Raw genomic sequence first — 18,224 nt, 5'->3', positions numbered from 1 at the left:
GAGAGAGGGAGACCCAGAATCCGAAGCATTCGGGTGCGTGGGTGCCAGCTGTCAGCACAGAGCCCAACGCGGGGCTCAAACTCACAAACCGCGAGATCATGACGTGAGCCGAAGTTAGATGCTTAAGCTTAACCGACTGAACCACCCAGACACCCCTCCAACAGTGTGTTCTCTAGTGAGTCAGTGTGCATCCTCTCCCACCTGATCGCCTGCAAAAATAGGCTGAGGACATGGAAGTGGATATAAACTTAAATCCATAAGCACTGATGGATAAAATTCTAGCCTAGTTCATGGGTGGTGCCAAAAAGTTCTAGAATACTCACTTGGGAAGGATGTTTCTAGAGTAATTGTAAAATATGGCCTAGCATTTCAATGAAATATCACAGCTTGAGGAACATGATCACAAAATCATCACCAGCAACATATGTGGTTTTGAGTTAGAAAAAATACTTTTTCAATACATTATTTCATTTATGCCCTAAAATCCCTCTGAGTTAGTTGACTTGGGTTTGTGTTTTGATCCCCATTTTATGACGAGTAAAGGGAGGCTCAAAGAGGCACTGATTTGTCAAAGCCAGGAGAGCAATTGGGACTTGTCTCTGTACTTCCTAAAATTAATCTGTCACATTAAACTTTAGTAAAATATTATATATACAATATATTATCATCAGGTAATCAAAAATAATCTTTATTGGAACCTACAAGAGTAAAGGGCAATATGCTGAGCACTAGATTCCTCATTCAAGGAGATTATAATCTAGTTGGAAAGACAGGAAGTATTTATAAAAAGAGCAATAAAATTATCCACAAGTCTTACCACAGCTCAGGTGTGAGACCAGTCTCCAGAAGCAGAGAAAGGAGTCAGGAAAATATCGTTAAGTTTATTCTATTTCCAGATGTTATAAAATATTGCATTAGGTACAATTCATAGAGTACTATCCAAAGTAAATTCTATCACAGAATATTAGTACTTATAAATAATGTACTGGTTAAGAACAGTACATTAAAAGGTCAAATGTTAGGAAAACCTTAGTAGGGTGGCAGTAGCAAAATCCTGCCATTCTGTTTTCTGCACTGAAGCTATAATAATCTTTGTACAATACAAATGTGACCATTGTATTCTATTCTGTTTCATTCTCTTCAGTGGCTCCCTGTTCTCGAAATAAATAATACCAACAAGTTCTATATATTATATCAGGCACTAGGCTAAGATTGAACTGCATTATGCTTTTTCATCCCCCCTGGCTACCCTAATGGAAAAATATTATTACGTTCCTCCTTTTGTAGATGGGGAGACTTTGAGAAGTAGCTTCTCCAAGGTCATTGATCTAGTCAGTGGCAGAGCTAGGATTCTAATCTCTGACAGTCCCTAATCCCCTGCTCAGTGACCTGTTAGTAGTTGTGTAGAAGGCCCTTCTTGATTAGGCCCTCCCCTGCTCCTCTTGTGGATTACTCTCTCATCCTTGAAGACTTCCTTAAGGCCCCACCCAGAGACTTCTGTGTCAACTCTGCTTGCTCCTGTTTTAACATATAGCATCGTGTATTTGGCTGTGCTTACCCCTCTCTCTCTTACCACTGGACTTGATAGCAGGGACTGGGTCTTCACCATTTGAATTACTGATCACCAAACACGCATCCCATCCAATTGTTGGTGCTAAGTTTGTGTTTGTTGGATTAAAAAAAAAGAACATCTTAATTTTCATTGTAAGTGTCTAATATGGTATTTTGTGTTCTCTCCTGTCATCCCTCAGCATGATTTGTAGGGCCATCTGTGATCTGTTGCTATCTGCTAGCCTCAGATGCCCTTCAGCCCCAGTGTTACCATTTTAAGGATCTTCTGTTATCTCTTCTCTTCCCCCATCCTGGAATAGTTTTCCCTTTCATCTTTGCCCAAGGCAAATCCTACATATCTTTCAGGGTTCAAGTTAAGTCCCTCATTCTCTTGACAACCTCTGTCTGAAGTTTGGGCTCTCTGCTGTGAGCCCCAGAAGCATCCCATTGTCTGTTAACATTTTCTGTTAATTATGGGGTGCTATGTGGCTTCTCGTCTGTTATTCTTGTGACTTATTTAAATCTTCCTTGTGTTTTGGGCTCAACTTGTCAACTATAAAGCAAGTCTTTGAGGCCCAAGACCACGTTTTTGACATCCCTGTCTAGTTGAGACATAGCATGCTAAGAGCACAGGCTGTCTGGATTTGAATGCCAGCTCTCCTTCTTACTCCCTGTTAACCTTGGGCTAATCATATAGTTTCCCTGTGGCCCATTTTCCTCATTGTCAAGTTGGGAGAGTAATCATACTCACCCCAGAGAACTATTGGGATTAAATGAGTTAATACATTTTAAACCCATAGCAGATATTACTTAAGTGTTGTTGTGTTGTAGTTAGTAATAATTGTGATGATAACATAGCCCGCTGAGCCCTTATTAAAGTAAAAATATGTTGTCAAGATGGCCAGCCACAAGGTATGCATTAGCCACTGTATGGATCAGTTTGCTTGTCACCCAGCAGACAGGTTTTGCTATGAGCCTGGGAAAGGTCCGCCAGGAATAACAGGGATGGCAGGTTCTGGATTCTGGAAGGAGTTTCAGTCCAAGTGGAATACTGTTGGCAGCAACTGTGGGGACCACTGAGTATCTGGAGGGTTCAAGCTGGATTTTGGGGAATCAAGCTGGGCTGGAAGGACTAGAACCAGTTTTGATCTTACAGTTTGGCTGAGCCATTAAGGAGCCATGTCAAAATGCTCCAAAAGAGAGAGGAAGATTCTAAAACATTCACCTCTGTACATCTTAATGCCCTTGTAGCTTATATAACTGTTATAAAACCAACCTTATGTTTCTTTTTCATGACATTGGCAAAAGGTCTAGCAGATGCTAAAACAATCCTTATTGAAAAAGATCTGCTGGAATTGACATTGAATGCTGTCCTCTGAGGAGAGCGCTTTCTGGAAAATTCTGGGGGTTGAACTGAATGTTCAAGAATGTAGTGCCTGAATACCAGGACTCTAAGACTTGTTTAGAGTGGTTTCTCTATGTCTGTGCTCATAATAGATTGCAGCAGTAGTTAGAGACCTGCCCTGGGACTCACATTGATCAATGCTAGAGAGAATGATCAATAACAGTTGACAGTGTAGAGGTAGCTCTGAGGGTCCAGAAAGTGGATTTTCCCATTTTGCAGCTTCAGTACTGGTCTCTGGGCAATACTGAGTTATGATGGCAATGGTGCCAGGGAAATGTCCTTTCTGTGTCATCCAGGGATTATTTCCTCTCCATCGCTTGTGGTTATGTTGCTACGTTATAATGCCTGCAAGTCTGACCTTTGGCAATTTGTTTTAAATTTTTTTTTGTTAATGTTCATTTTTGCGAGAGAGAAACAGAAACAGAGCATGAGTGGGAGGGGGCAGAGAGACGGAGACCCAGAATCCAAAGCAGGCTCCAAGTTCTGAGCTGTTAGCACAGAGCCCGACACGGGGCTCAAACGTACAAACAGCAAGATCATGGCCTGAGCTGAAGTCCGATGCTTAACCGACTGAGCCACCCAGGTGCCCCTGACCTTTGATAATTATTATTCCAAAGAACATATTCAAGTTTAAGGGTTTTTTTCCCCCCTCAAAGTTGAATCCATTTCCATACTCATATATTTGTGGATAACTCAATATAAGTTTAAGCAGTTTCAATTTACATACATAATGAAGAAAGCTATCAATTTTAACAAGGATTATTTCATCACCTGTCATCAATAATTCAGAAATACCTGCTATTTGAATGACTCAGGGTAGGTACTGGTAGAATGTCTTTCCAGGTTTTAAAAGGCTGTGTTGTTACCAGCATTAGAGAGTGCTAAATGAGAAAACTTTTCTGCTTTCCTAATAAATAAAAGCCCTTTTTATCCAAGCTGGCTTAACAGCAATCCTACAATAGAGATTTCCCAGAGAAGTTAATAAATTTTAATTCTGTGTACTATTTGAAATGTCTTCTCTCCTTTTTAAAAGTTTCTTTTAGGGACACCTGGGTGGCTCAGTTGGTTAAGCATCTGAGTTCGGCTCAGGTCATGATCTCACGGTCTTGAGTTCAAGCCCTGCATCGGGCTCTGTGCTGACAGCTCAGAGCCTGGAGCCTGCTTTGGATTCTGTGTCCTTCTCTCTGCCCCGCCACCACTTACGCTTTGTTTTTCTGTCTCTAAAAAATAAATAAACATTAAAAAGTTTCTTTTAAACAAATCATTTTTTTTTAAACAAATGAGCTTTTTTTTTTTTTTAATGTTCATTTAGTTTTTGAGAGAGCCAGCACACAAGCAGGGGAAGGGCAGAGAGAAGGGAACAGAGGATCCAAAGCATTGTCTGTGCTGACAGCAGACGGCCTGGCCCATGTGGGGCTCAAACCACGAACTGAGAGATCATGACCTGAGCTGAAGTTGGATGCTCAGTCAACTGAACCACCTGAGCGCCCCTCTTTTAAACAAATCTTTAAGACTCAGAGGTTTAAACAAAATGTTAGTTTAATGGGTTCATGTTGTTAAACTACTTAATAAACAAAATCCCTCCTTGGTTTGTAAAGAGATTAAGTACTTCATCCAACATATAAATATTTTTACTGCTCTTTATACTTGCTCTATCAATCCTTATAGCAAATTAAATGTAATCTAATTCAGCCAAAGCATGGACTACTTTGGGACATATTTTAATTTTACTAAAATACAGAGGTTGTTTTCGTTTATATGCTTCTTTTTGTCCCTGATCCTATGATCGCACAGATGAATATATTTAAACTGTATTTTGTCACTATGTTTTAAATGTGATTATTTTGGGCGTGCCTGGCTGGGTCAGTCAGTAGAACATGTGACTTTTGATCTCAGGGTTGTGAGTTTGAGCCCCACATTGGGTACGGAACCTACTTAAAATAATACGTAAATAAAAATAAAAAGTTTAAAAAAAATAACTGTGATTATTTTGGTTCCTTTTCCTCAAAATCTAAGTATAACCTGAAAATATTGTCTAAACATTAATGTCCTGAATTGAAAGTGAAAGTTTTTGTTTGTGTATATTTTTAGATTTCAAATTCTTATAAAAGTTACTGAATGTGACATTCATATAAAGGTACAGGGTGTTATAATACAGGAACATTCCCTTACCTACTTTGCATTTGTTTATACTTTGAGGACTACTTAACATCTGGACTCCTGTAACAGGAGACACCTTGCATAACCTTATGATAATAAAAAATCATTTGAATAAGATAGAGAGGAAAGAATGCTTTGGAAGAAAGTCCCTCATCAAGGTTTAAATCAACACACTAACGTAAGATATTTTGCAGCGTGGAATTAGCATTTGGGCATCAGTTCTCATCATCATGTGGACAATTCAGAGACTTGTACCCTTTTAAAAGGACTTTGTGTCCTTCTGTGACCTCCTTGTTAAAGACTCAGTGGTTGATTTATGGAAGATAATTAATTAAAGGCCACCTGATTAGAATTCATAGTCAGAATGCATTTTGTACAATTCTGAAAACTATCTTTAGTTTGTCATAGAAGGGTACAAGTAGCTGCTTTAAATTACTTTCTTTTGTAAAGGTAAAGCTCATATGACTGTGTATTTCTTTTTTCTTTATGTTTATTTATTTATTTATTTTGAGAGAGAGAGAGAGAGAGCGTGCACCTGAGTAAGTGTGAGTGGGGGAGGGGCAGAGAGAGAGGGAGAGAGAGAGCGCTCAACGCAGGGCTCAGTTTCATGAACTGTGAGATCATGACCTGAGCTGAAACCAAGAGCCGGACACTTAACCGACTGAGCCACCCACCCAGGCACACCTTAATTTTTATTTTCTAAAGCAGAATACAAAGTGTTTTTTTTTAAGATGAACATTTTTTTAAAAAAATGAACAAGTTTATAAAGTAAAACACCAGATTCTATACCTTTCCTCATTTCCTGTCCCAGAGGCAACTACTTTCTTGCCTTTTAGGCCACTATTTTGATATTTATCTGTGTATTTTTAAATAAAATGCTCATATTCTTAGCTCTTGATTTTCTTTTAATTGTTTTTTTTTTAACGTTTATTTATCTTTGGGACAGAGAGAGACAGAGCATGAACGGGGGAGGGGCAGAGAGAGAGGGAGACACAGAATCGGAAGCAGGCTCCAGGCTCCGAGCCATCAGCCCAGAGCCCGACGCGGGGCTCGAACTCATGGACCGCGAGATCGTGACCTGAGCTGAAGTCGGACACCCAACCGACTGAGCCACCCAGGCGCCCCTCTTGATTTTTAAATGTAGGCATTATCTACTGTCTTCTCACCTTGGAAGGTATGGGACTAACTCTTGTTTCCTGCCTCAGCTCTCTATACCTGTTCAATCTTCTCAGTTCCTATCTTCCCACTGTTGTTGGACTTTACATTAGTAGGACTGTGTAATCATAGCTGAGACATGTAGTAAACTATGGTTATTTTTTTTTCCTGTGCCACTTTTTGTTTTCTTGTGATGTTTTGCTTACCTAACTTTCTCTCTGCTTACCACTAATTCATCCCCAGTCTCTTCACCGTTGAGTTCCTCTTGACACATTCAGATGTCTTGTTATTCTGTCAGTGTCCTTTTGCTGTCAGAGCTCTCGGGGAGCCTTCAGACCTGCCACTGCTAGACCTGCTGCCCTCTCCATCTGGTGCACAGCTGTCATGCCGGGATCTCTGGTCACCAGTGTGCTTGTGTCCCTTTGCCTGTCTCCCACATCAGGTCTTTTTTTTTTTTTTTTAATTTTTAAAAAATGTTTATTTATTTTTGAGACCGAGAGAGACAGAGCATGAGCGGGGGAGGGGTAGAGAGAGAGGGAGACACAGAATCTGAAACAGGCTCCAGGCCTGTCAGCACAGAGCCCAATGCAGGGTGCCAACCTCACATCAGGTCTTTAATGTCCTATATCCCCTGTCTTTTTCTTCATTTAGTCCACCCCCCTTTTGGGCGGGGCACACACAATCTGAGAAACATGAGAGGTACATTTTTTTGAGAAACTGCATATGTAAAATGTCTTTCTTTATTTCACCTAGAAACTTGAATAATAATTTAGCTGGCTATAGCTTCCAGTGTTACTGTTGAGAAATCTGAAGCCATCTCTGGTTCTTGATCCTTAGTATGTGACACATTTTATTCTCTGAAACTTTGTGGGGTCATCTGTTTGTCCTAGTGTTCTGAAATTTTAATGATGTGCCTTGGCTCAGGTCTGTTTTATTCTCTGTGCCTGGTGCTCAGTGGGTTGCCTCAGTCAGACAATTCATAGCTTTCAGTTCTGAGAAATTTTCTCAAATTAAAAAAATTTCCTTCTCTTAATTTTCTCTATTTTCTCTTCTTGGAGTTCTAATGTTTGTAGATACTTGACTTTCTGGATGATCCTATATTTGTCATGTCATTTCTGTCCTACTTTCATCTGTTTTCTTTTTTTCTTCTTCAGATTTTAGGTCAAGTTCATTTTTTGTTGAAAAAAATCATACAAATCAGTGACCTTTTACACATTGAACCCATCCATATAATAAAGAGCCAGATCAAAAACTATAAAATTATCAGCACCCTAGAGCACCTTCTAGTCACTACCTCCCCCAAGGGTAACTACTATTTTAAAAAGAAAACTTTTATTAAAACTAAGGTTTTTGTTTTGAGATAACTGTAGATTCACATACAGTTGTAAAAAAATAATACAGAGATGGCCTGTGTATCCTGTGCTCACTTTTCCCCAATGGTAACATCTTGCACAACTTTAGTGCAGTAGCACAGCCAGGATACATCTATATGGTCGAGATACAGAACACTGTGTCACCACCAGGATTTCTCATGCTTCCCTTCTGTAGCCACTCTGCCACTTTCCTCTTGCCTCTATTCCCTACTTAACTCCTGGAAGTCTCTTATGTGTTCTCCATTTCAGTAATTTCATCATTCCAAGGATGATACAGGAATGGAATCATACAGTATGTAATCTTTTAAGATTGACTTTTTTCACTCTTTACAGTTCTCTGAGATCTGTTCAGGTTATTATATGAACCAATAGTTTGTTCCCCTTTTATTGCCGCATAATATTCCATGGTATGGATGTACCATAGTTTGTTGAACTAGTCCATTGAAGGGCATCTGGTTATTTCCAGTTTGGGGGTATTACAAATAAAGCTGCTATAAATATTTGGGTTTTTTTTAATGTTTATTTATTTTTTAGAGAGACAGAGACAGAGTGTGAGCAGGGGAGGGGTAGAGAGGGAGACACAGAAGCTGAAACAGGCTCCAGGCTTTGAGCTGTCAGCACAGAGCCTGATGTAGGGCTCGAACTCACAGACCGTGAGATCATGACCCAAGCCAAAGTTGGACGCCCAACCGACTGAGCCACCCAAGCACCCTGTGCTATCAATATTTGTGTATTAGTATTTTGTGTGAAATTTTTTCATTTCTCTGAGATAAGTGCCCAAAAGTGCAGTTGCTTGGTCATGTGGTAGTCACATGTTTAAATTGTTAAGAAATTGCCAAACTTATTTCCAGAGTGGCTGTACATCCCCACCAGCAATGTAGGAGTAATCTAGTTTCTTTTTTATCCTTGTCAGAATTTGATGTTGTCACTATTTGTATTTTAGCCACTGTTAACATGTGTCATGATACCTTTTCATTAAATTTACACTTCCCTGATGGTTAATGACCATGAACATCTTTTCCTCTATCTATATGCATCTGTATATCCTGTATCTCCACTTTGATGAAATGTCTCTTCATGTCTTGTGTGCATTTTCTAATTGGATTATTTGGGGTTTGTTTTTTGTTTTTTGTTTTTTACTGTTGAGTTTTGACAATTCTTTATATATTCTAGATACTAGCCGTTTGTTGAGTGTGTCTTGCAAATATTTTCTCCTAGTCTATAATTTGTCTTTTCCTCCTTTTAGTAGAGACTTCTACAGAACAAATTTTTAAAACTTTGATGAAATCTAATTTATCAATTTTCCCTTTTATAAATCATGCTTTTGGTGTTAGGTCTAAGAACTCTTTGGCTAGCTTTAGAGCCTGAAGATTTTCTCCCAGGTTTTTTCCCTAAAAGTCATGTAGTTTTACATCTTACATTTAAATCCATGATCCATTTTGAGTTAATAATATTCATAAAAGGCATGAAACTTAGGTTGATGTTCATTTTTGCCTATTGATGTCTAATTGCTCCAGCACCATTTATTGAAAAAGTTATATTTCTCTCATTAAATTGTTTTTGCATCTTTGTGAAATATCGGTTGGGCATATTTGGGTGGATTTATTCCTGGGCTCTCTGTTCTGTTCCATTGATCAGTGTGTCTGTTCTTCTGCCAATGCCACATAGACTTGATTACTGTGTAGCCATAATAAATCTTCTTTTTCAAAATTGCTTTAGCTATTCTTGTTCCCTTTTCTTTTTTTTTTTTATTTAAAAAAAATTTTTTTTAACGTTTATTTATTTTTGAGACAGAGAGAGACAGAGCATGAATGGGGGGAGGGTCAGAGAGAGAGAGGGAGACACAGAATCAGAAGCAGGCTTCAGGTTCTGAGCTGTCAGCACAGAGCCCGACGCGGGGCTCGAACTCACGGACTGCGACATCACGACCTGAGCCGAAGTCGGACGCTTAACAGACTGAGCCACCCAGGCGCCCCTCTTGTTCCCTTTTCATGTAAATTTTAGAATAATCATGTCTCTTTCAAAAACAAAAACAAAAACAAAAAAACCTTGCTCAGATTTTGGTAGGGTTTGTGTTAAACCTGTTATAAATTTTAAGAGAATTGAAATCTTTGCTGTGTTGAATGTTCCAATTCATGAACGTGGTCTGTCTCTCCAATTAATTAATTAATTAACCTATTTATTTATGATAGGGGGCGCAAGTGAATGAGGAGCAGAGAGAGAGAAGCGGAGCTCACATGAAGCGGGGCTCATGCTCACCCAAAGTGGGGCTCGAGCTTACCCATTGTGGGACTCGAACTCACGGACTGTGAGATCATGACCTGAGCTGAAGTCAGATGCTTAATGACTGGGCCACCCAGGCCCCCACTATTTATTTAGATTTTTATTTCTTTCATCAGCATTTTATAGTTTTTAACATATAGTCCTATGCATCAATTTATATTTAAATATTTCTTCTTTCTAGGAGATTTTGTAGATTTCTTGATATTTTCTACATGGTCTCATGTCAGCTGCAAATAGAGACAGTTTCTTTCTTTTTGATCTGTATACCTTTTGTTTTCTTTTTTGTCCTTATTGAAATGCCATTTGATTTTTGACAGAACAAAAAAGAAAGAAATATGCAACACTATGTTGCATAAGAGTGGTAAGACCAGATGATCTTGCCTTGCTCCTTTAGAGAAAAAAGTCTTTCACCATTAAGTGTAATGTTACCTGTACGTTTTTGTAGATGATCTTTATCCAATTGAGGAAGTTTCCCTATCTTCCTGTTTTTCTGAGGCTTTTCATGAGTGAGTATTTAATTTCGTCAAAATCTTTTTCTGCATTGACTAACAGCATTATGATACTCTTTTTCTTCAGCTTAATGTGGATTTACATTGATTGATTTTCAAATATTGCACTAGCGTTGTATCCTTGGAATAGATCTCACTTGGTCAAAGTATACAATTCTTTTTATATATTGCTAAATTTTCTTTTCTAATATTTTGCTAAGGATTTTTGTGTCTATGTTTATAAGGAATATTGGTCTGTAGTTTTCTGGTGTTTGCACTGTCTTAATATAAGATTCTGGGTTGATAATTCTTTTTTTTAAATATTTTTAATGTTTTGTTTATTTTTGAGAGGGAGAGAGACAAAGTGCCAGTGGGGGAGGGGCAGAGAAAGAGGGAGACAGAATCTGAAGCAGCTTCCAGGCTCTGAGTTGTCAGCACAGAGCCTGACGTGGGGCTCAAACTCACAAACTGTGTGATCATGACCTGAGCTGAAGTCGGATGTTTAACCGACTGAGCTACCGAGGCACCCTGATAATTCTTTTCTTTCACAAAATATATCATGCCACTTCCTTCTGGTGTATATAGTTTCTAATGAGAAATCTGCTATCATTTGTTTTTCCAATATTGGTAAGTTGTGAGTCCTGTGTCATTGCTTTCAAGATTTTTTCTTTGTCTTTGATTTCCAGTTTGACTATGATGTGTTTTGGTGTGGGTTTCTCTTGTTTGGAGCGCATTCAGTATCTTGAATCTGTAGGTCTTTTGCCAGCTTGAAAATTTTCATCTTTTATTTCTTTGAGTAGTTCATCTGTGCCCTTTTCTTCTCTTTCCAGGACTTTGATGACGTGAATGTTCAATCTTCATGATCCCACAGGTCCTTGAGGCTCTGTTAATTTTTTTTTCCAGTCTATTCTCTCTGTTGTTCAGATTATGTAATTTCTATGTTCTGTCTTTCAGTTCGCTCATTTTCCCTCTCTCCTCCATTCTGCTGTAGAGTCCATCCATTGAGTTTTTTATAGTTTGGTTATTGTCTTTTCCAGTTCTAAAATTTCCATTTTGTCTCTCTTTATATATTACATTTTTTGCTGGGACTTTCTATTTCTGTGCTTCAGCTTTCTTCTTTTCATTTTTTTAAGTGTGTTTGTAATCACTTGCTGAAGCATTTTTTGAAGTCTCGTGGGTTCTTGGTATGCATTATTTTTTATTGAAATTTGGACACTTTGGGTATTATGTTATGAAACTGTGGGTTGTATTTAAGCCTTCTGTTCCAGCTGGATTTTTCTGACATGCTCTAGCAAGGGAATTGGAGATGTTGCCTCAGCACTGCCAGATGGAAGTAGAAGTCCAGGTTCCCCACTCAGCCCCTCATGACACCTGAGGGTGAAGGAGCTCCTTGTTACTGTGATGTAGAGATGGGTGTTCTGACACCCCATTAGGTGTCCACCGATACCTTCCTGGCTGGAAGGAATAGGAATGCCTCGTTACTGCTCCCCGTGTGGCTTCCACTGACACCGTAGTGCTGGGTGGTGGCAAAAGTCATGAGTCTCTATTAGACCTCTTCTGACACCACCTCAGGTGGGAAAGGTAGGGGTATCTTGTTACTAACAGGTGGGAGTGGAAGTCCAGGATCCCCCTGTGTTCTCCACTGATGCTGTTGTGGGGATATGATCTCATCACCACCTAGCAGTGATGAAAGTCCCAGCGCCCTACTTGGTGTTCTCTGATGCCACCTCAGCTTAGGGGTTGAGGTGCCCTCTTGTAGCCTGGTGAGGGTGGAAGTCTGGGCTCCTGTGCAGCCTTTGTTGGTGGAGGTGGGAGTAAGGCCACATTACCCTGATCTCCTTCTGTGGTATTTGGCTGGAGTAGAGCAGTTACTACCTAAAGCTTTCTATTTTTTCTAGGCTGCATTTTCCCTCATCCTTAAGCCAGAGAGGACTTTGGTTTTTGTTGTTTGTTTGGTTGGTTGGTTGGTTTTGGTTTGCATTCATTGGTATTTCCAAGTTCTGTAGCCCCACTCATCCCCATGTTCTTTGGGTACCGAGGTCCCTAGCAGGTCTGCCTTCTGTCTGTCTTTCAGAGTCTTCTGTATTTGGTTTATATATAATGTCCCAGTTGTACTCAGCAGGAGCAGTATGGAAAAGTGTGTCTACTTCATCTCTTTGGAAGCAAAAATGTATCCTGACTTTAATACCATCAGTTAGTTTGCCTGCTTTTGTAACTCTGTATAAATGGAATCATACAGTGTGTGCTCTTTTGCTTCTTTCTTTTCTCAGTCCATATTACGTTTGTGACATTCATCCTGGTCATTGCATGAAGTTGTAGTTTGTTCATTTTTACTGCTATCCAGTATTTCGTTATGTGAATATAACATACTTTGTGTATTCTGCTGTAGACAGGTTGTTCCCAGTTTTGAGCCATTAAAATTGTTCTGCCGTGAACATTTTTTGTAGATATCATTTGGTGAATAGATTACTACTCAATACGTATCTAGGACTTGTCGTCAGGTATACATTCAGGTTTGATAGCTATTCCCAAACTGTTACCAAAGTAGCGTATCCATTTACATTCCTACCAGCAATCTGTGAGCATTCCGGTTGCTTTGCCTCCTCACCAACACTTGGTATTATCTTTCCTATTTATTTTAGCCATTTTGGGAATATGTTGTATTGTTGCATTTATGAATAAGTCTTTTTCTATCCTAAAATCTTCAAGATATTTTTCTGTTTTATTCTAAAATTATGTTACTTTATCTTTTACTTTTATTTATGTTTTATTTAAAAAATTTTTAAAGTAAACTCTACTCGAACATGAGGCTCAAACTCACAACTCTGAGACCAAGAGTCACATGCTCTACTAACTGAGCCAGGCAGGCGCCCCTGTCTTTTATTTTCAGATATACAGTCCATATGGAATTGATTTTTGTATATGAAGTGAAGTGGAAGATCTGTTTGTTGTTGTTCTTTTTCTTTTCTCTAAGAAGTTGCCTCAAATTTTTCTTTTATATCATCCCTTACTTTGACATTTATGCTCTTTTTTCCACAAAAACATTTCCATAACTTTTCATTCAGGCATTCCTTTCATTCCCCTCCTCTTCCTTCTTTAAAAATATGTATTATTTTTCATAGTTGCATTTCTTTTCCTATTGCTGAAGATAACATATTTAGAAGTATTTTCCTCCCCACATAGCTCCTATTTTCCCCATGTGTTTTTTTGTTTTTGGTTTTTTTTTGTTTTTTGCTGTTTGTTTCGGTTCTTTTTTTTTTTTTTTTTTTTTAAGTTTATTTTAAGAAAGAGCATGAGTGGGAGACGGGCAGAAAAAGGGGGACAGAGAATCCCAAGCAGGCTCTCCATTGACACCAGAGAACCGAATGTGGGGCTTGAATTCACAAACTGTGAGGTCATAACCTGAGCCAAAGTCAGATGCCCAACCAACTAAGCCACCAGGCGTCCCCATGGTTCTTTCATGTAAGATACTTTCCTCAAATGTCATAATTCTGGGTGACTGATCATATCTAGTGACAGGGCTTGATGATGCTGGGCTTCCATGTAGAGGGATTTGGTGGGATGTTTAGTTAGGGAGGCTTCAGTATCAGCATCTCCAGAGAAGAACCTTCCAGTTTCCTGCCTGGAGGATGAAAGCCTTGCCAGCTTCTGGGAACCTTCTGAGAGAAATGGGATGGAGATTTGGGACAGGTCTAAGGCTTGGAATCAGCATGTATATGTTCACTTCCTGCCCTGTTTTCAGTATGGTACCCCTACTCTCAACTCCAGCTATTTCTGTATGACAACAGAACTTGTTTTATCCTCTCCAGAGGAAAAAACCTCTACTTGTTTGGTGAGCCACGTGGAGTGGAGAAGGGGATTGGGTGTCCTGAGTTGGTGTTCAGATTTTCAGTCAACTCCATTGACAGCAGCCTCCCCTCCCTGCCTCTATACATACACACACACACACACACACACACACACACACACTCACACACACACACACTTCCTTGCACTTCAACCTGATATGGCCAACCTATGAGCTTTTGAAGGATTCTGAGTAATAAATTATTCCACTGTCAGCCAAGGTTTCTGTTTTCTTAGGTCTACTAAGTTATTTACCAATTGTCTAACTGTATTCTGGCTTCCAGAATCTTATTTTATTTTTCCATTTACAGGCGCTTTAATTCTCCTAGCTTGGACTATTGGATTTTGACTTTAAAAATATATGTGTGTGTGTGTGTGTGTGTGTGGTCATTTTAGTGGGGTTTAGGGTTGGAGGCCAGATGTACACAACCTGCCATCTTCACCCCGAAGTGCCATGAAATTTTATACACTTGAAAAAGAACAAATATTTCTTTTAAAGTTTGAGCTCAGAAATGAAAATAATTTAGAAAATAAGTCCAAAGGAGAATTATTGTTATTTTCAGGTGATGAGATGGAATTGGAACCGACTGGGATGGGTGAAAGCACTAATGATGAAAAAAATAAATATAGAACATTGAGGAAAGTCTTTCAGCTGGACAGCAAAAGATTGGATTTTGCTTTTCCTTCAAGTTTTGCAGGGAAAAAAGGTCCCTTTCACTCCAGGAAAAACATGAGTTGGGAACTAGTGGGGGCGACACCACATTGTGAATGCACTAAATTCCACTGAATCATTTACATAAAATGGTTAATTTTATGTTATGTGAATTTTACCTCAAATAAAAAATTTTCTTAAATCTAAACATAAGAAACACACAAACATTTTCAAAACTTAACAGCTATTTTGACACCTGGCTTTTGGGGGTAAAAGATAAGTTGACTTACTACACGGGTCTCATTAAGTTGTGTTTCTATTGTCTGCCTAGGAGTTATTTTTAAAATGTTTACAGGCATGATTCTGGAAGATTTTCAGAAAGTTAGTCTTCGTTTTGGGAAAAGGGAAAGCAAGATCTATTCCAAGGGGTAGCAAAATGAAGTTATTTCTCTCTGGCTTAGAAGGTGAAAGGAAGTAATACGTATTTAATGTATATGCCTCCTACATCAGAATATATTCATTGCAGCATGACAGATCTTGATGCAAGCAGGACCTTTTGGCTCTTTAATTCTCTGTATAATGGAAGAAAGGGAAATTCTGGTGGAATGTGGCACAGTTCCTATAAATTTATACTATTGATATATTACTTATCTTTTGTATGAAACACCCTGTCTTATAAAAAGGCAACATTTTATTGCCCAGAATGTAACATTTGGCAGTTTATTGTGGTTATTAGAGCACACACTTAAAGCCATAATATTAGGGTTCAAATCCTCACTCTACCACTTACACAAGTTGTTTAAGCTCACCATGCCTCATTTTTCTCATCTGCAACATGGAGAAGATAGTAGGGACTTTGTGATCAGTATGAATTAATACATTTAAAGATCTTTATGTGTTGCCTGGCATAGAGTAAGTGCTCACTCAATAAATGGTATCTGCCATTTTTTTCCTGACATTTTTAAAAACTATAATCCATAAAAGCACAGCTGGAGAAACATATGCAGTATAAACAGTGTGAGGACTGTCTCCTTACCAGGGTATCTGTCATGGCTGTAGTGACCAACTCCAATTGCAAATGTGCATTTTGCTCCCTCATTCTCATTACATTTGTGGTTGTGGTTAAAAGCTTATTTCTACTTTTCTATAGAAACTTAATGGTTGTAGCTACCTTTATTTCCTAAAAATTCTGTACCTCATAGTGCATTGAATTTGTTTGAAAAGTAAAACCAATAAACTATAAGGACTATTTATTTTCAATTCTCTATATTTGGTTTAGACATAATCCCTGTCATTTGTACATTTTCACTAGACATCGATGAAAAAGATTTGAGATTGAACCGGAGCCATAAACTTGCCATTAGAACATGTAATTTGTCAGTCAGTGGCCACAAAGAGTATTTGATGTTTTGAAAGCTATTTTTCTTTTTTAGTATTGTATGACTGCAAGTGACAAATGGGAGAATTCTCTCTCATAATTATTATTTTTAGTAGTTTGAAACTCCTCAGTTTCTTGCAAGATGAAGCTCTGTGCTTAAATGTTATTTTCATACTAAGCCATCTTTTAAATTTTACTTTACAGATCAACAATAAAAATTTTGAAAGTCACAAAACTTTAAAATTTTCTGATGGTGGTGAGAAGCCATGGCGGCAGATGATAAAGTTGCCATCTTAACCGATGATGAAGAGGAACAGAAGAGAAAATACGTGCTTGCTGATCCCTTTAATGGTATTTCCAGGGAACCCGAACCACCTTCAAATGAAACACCCACCTCCACAGAAACATCTGCTCTTCCTGAGGAGGAAGTAGACTGGATAGAGAAACATTGTGTTAAAATAAACAATGATCTTCTGATATCCAAGGTCTTCTATTTTTTCTTTTACTCTGCATATGGCTCTCTTTACCCACTTCTGCCTGTGTATTATAAACAGCTGGGAATGTCACCAAGCCAGAGTGGATTGCTAGTAGGTATCCGATACTTCATTGAATTCTGCAGTGCCCCATTTTGGGGTGTAGTTGCAGATCGCTTTAGAAAAGGCAAAATTGTCCTCCTCTTTTCTCTTTTGTGTTGGGTTTTATTCAACTTGGGCATTGGATTTGTCAAACCTGCTACCTTGAGATGTGTACCAAAGATTCCCCCAACGTCTCGTCCCACCAACTCAAGTCATCTGTTAACTATCCCGCCAACCAATTCTTCCATTACCACATCACCAAGAATGCGTGAGAAAAGGAGCCTGCTCCCTTCCACTTGGCCAGTGATATTAGAAACAGAGCCCAATGTCACCGAAACTGTCATCTTTTCGACAGCTCCAAACAAGACCAGTGCACCCACCCCACAACCTCAGACAGATGAAATTACTGACCATATTATGGACTTGACCTTGAATCCGAGCACGGCAACCCCTGCCTTCCTGGGAAATGTAACCAGAGAGACGACCACCGCTATTGTCACTACCACCAAATCTTTACCTTCTGATCAAGTCACTCTTGTTTATGATCAACAAGAAGTTGAGGCTATATTCTTGGTGATATTGGTAGTTGTCATAATAGGAGAATTTTTCAGTGCCTCTTCTGTCACCATTGTGGACACTGTAACACTTCAGTATCTGGGAAAACACAGAGATCGCTATGGATTGCAGCGTATGTGGGGCTCCCTGGGCTGGGGCCTGGCGATGCTGTCTGTGGGCATTGGGATTGACTACACACACATAGAAGTGATCATTGATGGAAAGGGGTGTAAACCCCCTGAATATCGGAACTACCAGATCGTCTTTATTGTCTTTGGGGTTCTCATGACCATGGCTTTGATTGTTGCCACTCAGTTCCGGTTCCGCTACAACCATTTCAAAAACAATGAAAATAAAGGAAAAGAGGTGGAGATCCCTCAAGTGGAGAGAAACAGCTCTACAGAGTCCTCTGAGGAGACACCAACCACCACAAGCCACTCACAAGCCTTCAACTTTTGGGACTTAATCAGACTGCTTTGCAGTGTGCAGTATGGCTCGGTGTTGTTCGTGGCATGGTTTATGGGTTTTGGATATGGCTTTGTGTTCACCTTTCTCTACTGGCATTTGGAAGACTTGAATGGAACTACAACTCTCTTTGGGGTCTGTTCAGTCCTGAGTCATGTGTCTGAGCTGACAGCTTATTTTTTTAGTCACAAGCTTATTGAATTGATTGGCCATATCAGGTAAGAACATGCTTATTATTGCTGCCCCTCAGCAACTGAACCTCATCTTTTTAGTTCACAGCTCTTTTTAGCACATAGAAACTGTAATTTGTGTTGGGGTAAGGCTGGAACGGGAATGAG

At 39.1% G+C, this 18,224-nt stretch overlaps 1 protein-coding gene across 3 annotated transcripts in view; it reads left to right on the top strand.

The window, feature by feature from the left end:
- Nucleotides 1–18,224, top strand: part of MFSD6 (major facilitator superfamily domain containing 6) — a 79,804-nt gene that overhangs the window by 10,322 nt on the left and 51,258 nt on the right. For 2 of the 3 annotated variants that reach the window (XM_049615315.1, XM_049615317.1), the window contains exon 2: nucleotides 16,496–18,104. In XM_049615315.1, coding sequence (XP_049471272.1) covers nucleotides 16,558–18,104 — 1,547 coding nt within the window. In that variant the 5' untranslated portion in view covers nucleotides 16,496–16,557. Of the gene's footprint in view, nucleotides 1–16,440; nucleotides 18,105–18,224 lie in introns of those variants that run through there. The other variant, XM_049615316.1, reaches the window with a different exon arrangement.

Source organism: Panthera uncia (genome assembly GCF_023721935.1).
Source record: "Panthera uncia isolate 11264 chromosome C1 unlocalized genomic scaffold, Puncia_PCG_1.0 HiC_scaffold_3, whole genome shotgun sequence".
Classification (NCBI taxonomy): Eukaryota; Metazoa; Chordata; class Mammalia; order Carnivora; family Felidae; genus Panthera; species Panthera uncia.
The sequence above is the reverse complement of the archived record's forward strand: the minus strand, read 5'-3'. Positions and strand labels throughout refer to the sequence as shown.